Raw genomic sequence first — 6,848 nt, 5'->3', positions numbered from 1 at the left:
CCTTATCAGTGCGGCTTCAGAAGTGGTAAGTCCACCATCGACCAGATTTTCACATTACGCCAAATCCTGGAAAAGACCCATGAAAATCAAGTCGACACCCATCATCTCTTTGTCGACTATAAAGCTGCGTTCGATAGCCCGATAAGGGATTGCCTGTACGCCACCATGTCTGCGTTCGGTATACCAGCGAAGCTCATACGGTTTTGCAGAATAACGTTGAGCAACACAACCAGCTCCGTCAAGGTAGGAAATAACCTCTCCGAGCCATTCAGTACCGTTCGAGGTTTCAGACAAGGCGATCCACTGTCATGCAACCTCTTCAACTTCGTGATGGAAGGGGTGCTCCGAAAAGCAGGTGTGCATCGTAATGGCACTATTTTCTACAAATGTGTCCAGCTCCTTGCGTACGCCGATGACATTGACATTATCGGCCGCTGTAAGCGAGATGTCACGGCTGCGTTTTCTGCTATCGAGAAGGAATCATCACGAGTGGGTCTGGCGGTGAACGAGGGTAAAACGAAGTATATGTTGTCTACAACGCGGAACACACGGCGTGTAGGAACGCACGTCGTTAACAACAACAACGATATCAGCCTGGAGATCAAACGGAGAATCACTCTTGCTAATACAGGGTGGCTGATGATTTGCTACATTAAGAAACTCAAATAACTTTTTTTTAGTGTATGGAATTCATTTATTTTTTTTTCAAGTTGAAGGTCATTAAATTTTATTAAATGTAGCTTAACTATAATAGTTTTAAAAATAATTGAATTTAAATGCCCCCCATGCTCGTTGACACAAGTGCGGCATCTTAGTAAAAAGTTGTTCATTGCTGCTTTGAGAGTTGCGACAGGAATAGCCGCAATTGTTGCCCGAATGGATTGTTTTAGTTCATCCAAATTTGTTGGCTTTGTTTTATAAACTTCTTGTTTACATAAACCCCACAAGAAAAAGTCAGGTGCAGTAAGGTCAGGCGACCTGGGGGGCCAACGAAATTCGGAGTTTCTTGAAATCAGTTTATTGGGAAATTTTCGTCGCAACTCTGTCATAACAGTCTGGGCTATGTGAGACGTTGCCCCATCTTGTTGAAACCACACAGAGTTGAAAGGAATTCTCTTTCGGCGTAGTTCTGGATAGAAAAATTCTTTCAGCATTTTCAAATAACGGTCTCCAGTAACCGTAACGGTGCCTTCGCGATGGCAGACACCTTGCCGTGGTGCGGAGGCTTAGTCGAATCACTAACCAGACCTTACCAATGGATGATAGTGTTGTCACTTAAATACATCCCAGTATTGGGCGAATGCACTTCACTCCATTGGTTCGGGCTGCTTTTTGAACGATGACCAAGCTCTGCCCTGGGTCGGAACAAGGTGTTATACGACCCGTGCCGAGGTTCAGCCTGGCTGGGGACCCAGACCAAAAATAGCCCAGTCTTGAACGGAGTGCTCCGGATACCTGGCGACCTCCGGTTCTATCTAGCCTTACCTGTGCACACGGACCTCTGTACAGGCGGACCTCCCTTGTCCGACACTCGTGGGACCAAAATGAACATGTCAAACAAAAATAACATTTCTTACAAGGAGGTCGGTCCTCCCAAAAAACCAACAAAGGTGGCTTCGACTACTGCTACAGCTGAGAGCAAGGCAGTGGTCAGACCGCCGCTTTTAGGAGCTAGAGGGGGCATAAGCGAAAGGGCTGGTCCCAGTACGAGTACTGCAGGAGGCAGTGGGGGGCGAGGAGGCTTGGGTAAACCGGCCTCAAATCGGTCAATGACAGGAGCTGCGGGGGCAACGTTGCGTAGGACAAATAACCCCCACCCCACCTCAACCTCTTATAGAGGACGGGGGTCGGCACCTGCTTTTAGGATTAACCGGCAGGTTGCCATAGAAGGGCCTAGTACCTCTAGGCAGTTCATAAGCGCAGAAAGGGGGGGGGGGGGGGCGGCTAAACATGTCCGTCCCTCCAAGCTAAACTATTATGAAAAGAAGGCGGCCAGCAGGGTCATATTTAGACTAGGAGAGGTAGCAACAGACCAGCTAACCGAAGACCAGGCTAAATCGCTAGAGTGGGCAAAGGGAGTAATATCCGACTTGGGAAAACCGGCGGGTGCTACTCCCAAAAGACAACGGTCTGCAGAGCAGACAATGGAAAGGGCCGCCAAAAGACAGAAGGCAGGTGGCCAAAAATACCCAACCTTCAGTGAGGTGGTAAAAGGCGGCGGTGAGATACTGGCCGTCATCGACAAAGGAGAGGAGGAAGGAGTGATTCCTAAGGAAAAATGGAGGTGGATTGAGGAGGCTATCGCCGAAGTGTACCTCCAGATCCTAGAGGAACACCCCGGACCCCCTCCCCTTTGTCATGACGCAGGCTGGTATCAAGGTAGAGCAAAACTCATCGCCTGCGAAGACACTAGGTCAGCCACGCTCTACAGGTTGGCCGTAAACAAGATAGGAGAGGTTTGGCCGGGTGCCAAACTCGATGCGGTCAACAAGGATGAAATTCCAAGCAGGCCTCGAGCACGAGTTTGGATTCCGGCCAAGCCGGCAGAGCCAAACAAAATTGAAGAGATGTTCAAGTCCTGCAACAGAGACCTGCCAACACATAATTGGAAGGTAGGGAGAATAGAGGAGCCAGTAGAAGGTAGGCGACAGGTGATGCTCATCCTCAATGGAGAATCGCTCGGCCCACTGGCGCAGAAAAACAATGTCGTGAGGTTCGGGTTCGTTGACGCAACCATTCGAATCTATCGCAGCGACGAGCCAGCTTTGAACTCAGACGAGGAGAGTGACAAAGCCAGCTTGCGGAGCGATACTGAAGAAGGGTTAGCCAACAGCCAATGCTCAACCGACTCGGAGAGGCTGACCGGTGTGGGGCCGCTTTTTAACGAAGATGATCTCCTCGCTGACATTGAGGGTGGGGAGATCTCAGAGGAGGACGTCGAGGTCACGATGGTGGAGATGAAACGGACAGATTCTCATGAAGCTGATCCAAATTAATCTCCACCACTCCAAACTTGCGTCCGCGCATCTCTCCGTCCGCTTGGCTGCCGGTGGACTTGACATAGCCCTCATTCAAGAGCCGTGGATATACGGCAATAAAATCTGCGGCCTCGGAGTGAAGGGATTTAAAATGATTGCCGTACAACACAGAGGTAAGATTCGTAGCTGCATCCTCGCTAAAAATAATATAAATATCTTCTTGCTCCCACAGCTTAGTAGCGGCGACATGGTGGCGGCAAGCATCGAGCTCGGGAAAACCGGTTTTTGGCTAGCCTCCGCCTACATGGCCTATGACAGAGAAGCTCCGCCGGACGAAGTCCGTACTCTGGTGCAAGAGGAAGCCCGGAAGAACAAAAATTTGGTTGTCTCCTGCGACGCAAATGCTCACAATACCCTGTGGGGGAGCAGCGACACTAACTCTAGAGGTGAGTCACTACTGGACTTTATCTTAGAAAATAAAATTAGTGTTTTGAATTTAGGCTCAGAGCCGACTTTTGTTACTATGAACAGAGAGGAAGTTTTGGACATCACCCTGGCTTCCGACATGTTCTCTAATCACATTAAAAGATGGCGAGTTTCAAACGAAAATTCGTTCTCAGACCATCGGTATATTGAATTCGAAATCGAAACTAGGTCTCCCCAAGTTAGCCAGTTCAGGAATATACGGAAAACTGGCTGGGGAGTTTACAATAAAAAATTAAGAGCTTTACTGCCAAAGAAAGCCCCCAAAAACCCCACTACTCGTGGGGAGTTGGATAAACTGGTCCAGGAATGGACGGTATCTACCCCGCTGAACTACAGCAATCACGGGGCATTGTACTACCGTTTATCAAAATTGTCATTAGAAGTTGTCTTAACATGGGCTACATTCCGCTAGGATGGAGGGAGACGAAAGTCTCCTTCATACCCAAGGCAGGTAGGTCCTCACACACTAACCCTAAAGACTTCAGACCCATTAGTCTAACGTCTTTTCTTCTCAAGATCCTGGAGAGAACAATAGATAAATACATACGGAGTGTCGTGCCTTTAAATAGGCTCTCTTCGGCGCAACATGCCTATACTAAAGGGAAGTCCACAGAAACCGCCTTACACTCACTCGTCGGGTTGGTGGAAAAAAGCTTATCAGACAAAGAGTTTGCATTGGTTGCTTTCGTAGACATAGAAGGCGCCTTCAACAATATAAATGCAAACGCCATAGTAGATTCATTAGAAGATTTTGGAGTTGAACCACACGTCGTAGCCCTGATAGAAGATATACTCATCAAAAGAAAGGTAACGGCTAAATTAGGAAGCACTACTCTAAGCAGACAGGTCTGCAGAGGCACACCGCAAGGTGGAGTCCTCTCCCCTCTTCTTTGGATCCTGGCAGTAAACTCCCTGTTACTGACCCTGGAAAGAGGGGGTTGCCACGTCACAGCTTACGCAGATGACGTAGCAATCGCCGTTAAAGGCAAATATCCTAATACCCTTATGGATATTCTGCGCTCTAACATGGCCACGCTTAGAAGCTGGACTGAAAGCAGGGGACTCGATATAAACCCCTCAAAAACTCAAATAATTCTCTTTACAAAGAAACATAAGCTCCCTATGATCTCCCCGCTAATTTTTAAGGGTGTAGAGATTCCTTTGAAAGAGAATGTCAAATACCTAGGACTCATATTAGACAGGAAACTCACGTGGAAATCTAATATTGAGGAAAGAGTAAAGAAGGCCAACGTTGCATTATACACTTGCAAAAAAGTGGTCGGTATCAAATGGGGACTAACACCCCGTATTACGCACTGGCTCTATACTTCGGTAGTTAGGCCAATCCTAATGTACGGAATACTTGTATGGTGGCCATCTGCTCAAAAGGCGACTTACGCTAAAATCATGAGTAAGGTCCAAAGAACAGCTTTTTTATGCATCTCTGGCGCTTTAAGGACTACTCCAAACAAAGCGATGGAAGTGCTAATCAACTTACCTGCCCTAAATCTGGTAGGAAAACACGTCGCCGCCGCCTCGGCGCTCAGACTAAAAAGTATGGCGCTATGGAAAGACCGGTGCTTTGGCCACGCTTCCATTTTGCACTCTCTGAATAGTCATAAACAAGAAATAGACTACTCTATCCCTAGACTCACCTTTGAAAGGCTCTTCAAGACGAGTATACCGTCAAGAAGTGAGTGGCATACAACAAGGCCATGGAGAAGGGGGGAATTAAACTTTTACACAGATGGCTCCAAGCTAGACGATAAGGTTGGCTACGGAGTTTTCTCGAAGGAATTAGGACTGGAACTATCCGTTCGACTACCAGACTACTGCAGCGTCTATCAGGCAGAGGTACTAGCTATAAAAGAAGTGGCTATATACCTAAATACGCACGCCGTAACAAAAACGATTATAAACATATTCTCGGATAGCCAGGCGGCCATCAAATCAATGAATGCGGCTTTACTAAGATCGAAGGTTGCACAGGAATGCCGGGCAGCTCTAAATGACATTAGTGACGTATTCAAGGTCAGCCTTATTTGGGTTCCGGGACATAGAGATATTGAGGGAAACTGTAAAGCAGATGAGCTAGCCAGAAAGGGTACCGCTCTCCAACTGCTGAGTGATAAAAGTACCATTGGAATACCCATGGCCACGAGTAAACTAATGATAAAAAACCACTTCATCCAAGAGGCCAATAGGTCATGGAGAAATGAGGATACGTGTCTAACAGCTAGGCTACTATGGCCGCAAATAAACAAGAAAAGAACAAAGGAATTGCTTAGTCTCTCAAGAGACAATATCTCGAAGGTCGTGGCTTGTCTAACCGGTCACTGGCTATTTGGCAGGCATTCCTCGAGACTAGGAGTTTTCTCCCATGAATATTGCAGAAGTTGTAGAGATGAGGAAGAGGAAGAAACAGTTGAGCACTTCCTTTGCAATTATCCAGCCCTAGCAAAAATCAGAGCAGGTTGTCTAGGTAAATACTTTTTTAATTCTCTTACAGAACTGTCTGGCGTGGGGTTGGCATCAATACTACGCTTCATAAGAGCCACGAAATGGTTCCACGAAGGAAGATAAATGAGGTTCCAGTGTAGCACAGTGGTATCACAACGGACCTGTAAGGTCTAAGTGAGTTGGTCGTGCAGACCGACTACCACCATAACCTAACCGTAACGGTGTGACCATTTTCTTCAAAAAAATAAGGCCCGACAATACAGCGTGAAGAAACCGCACACCACACTGTCACGCGAAGAGGATGCAATTCCGTCTCGTGGAGTATCTGTGGGTTAGAAGTACTCCATATTCGACAATTTTGTTTGTTCATATTGCCGTTTAAATCGAAATGGGCCTCATCAGACATGAAAAGGCAGTTTAACATGTTTTGGTCTTCTTCCACCATTTGCAGGATCTTCTGGCAAAATTCCAAGCGAATCGGCAAGTCTGCTGCATTCAGTTTGTTAACCATTTGAATTTTGTAGGGAAATAAGTCTAAATCTTTGTGCATTATTGTTTGCAAAGACTGTCGGCTGACACCAAGTTGAGCAGATAAGCTTCTTGTTGAAACCCTTGGATTGCTTTGTATAGCTGCAGCTACAGCAGCGATCGTTTCCTCCGTCCGAACTGGTGGGTTTCAATGATAAGGCCTTCTTGTGACTGTTCCTTGCTCAGCAAAATTATTCACCAGTCTCATTATGGTCCATCTGCTCGGGGGATCGCCGCCAAATATCCGCCTGTACTCTCTCTGTACCAAAACTACGGACTCCAGTGCGTGATAGCGGCGGACTATCCAAATTCTTGTTTGCGTGTCCCAGTTATCCATTTTAATAAATTTTAAAGATCAATCTGCAAATTAAAATAAAAATGGAACAGATAACTTAA

General features: G+C 46.8%; 1 protein-coding gene across 1 annotated transcript; it reads left to right on the top strand.

The window, feature by feature from the left end:
- Window positions 1-2,144: 2,144 nt before the first annotated feature.
- LOC129241984 (uncharacterized) lies at window positions 2,145-2,996 on the top strand. Its single transcript, XM_054878528.1, has one exon. The coding sequence runs from the start codon at window positions 2,145-2,147 to the stop codon at window positions 2,994-2,996; it is 852 nt and encodes a 283-aa protein (XP_054734503.1).
- The last annotated feature ends 3,852 nt before the right edge of the window (window positions 2,997-6,848 follow it).

Source organism: Anastrepha obliqua, chromosome 3 (genome assembly GCF_027943255.1).
Source record: "Anastrepha obliqua isolate idAnaObli1 chromosome 3, idAnaObli1_1.0, whole genome shotgun sequence".
Classification (NCBI taxonomy): Eukaryota; Metazoa; Arthropoda; class Insecta; order Diptera; family Tephritidae; genus Anastrepha; species Anastrepha obliqua.
The sequence above is the reverse complement of the archived record's forward strand: the minus strand, read 5'-3'. Positions and strand labels throughout refer to the sequence as shown.

Bases quoted from the DNA above. Each gene is read 5' to 3' on its own strand.
- LOC129241984 (XM_054878528.1), top strand. From the start codon at position 2,145: ATGGAAAGGGCCGCCAAAAGACAGAAGGCAGGTGGCCAAAAATACCCA.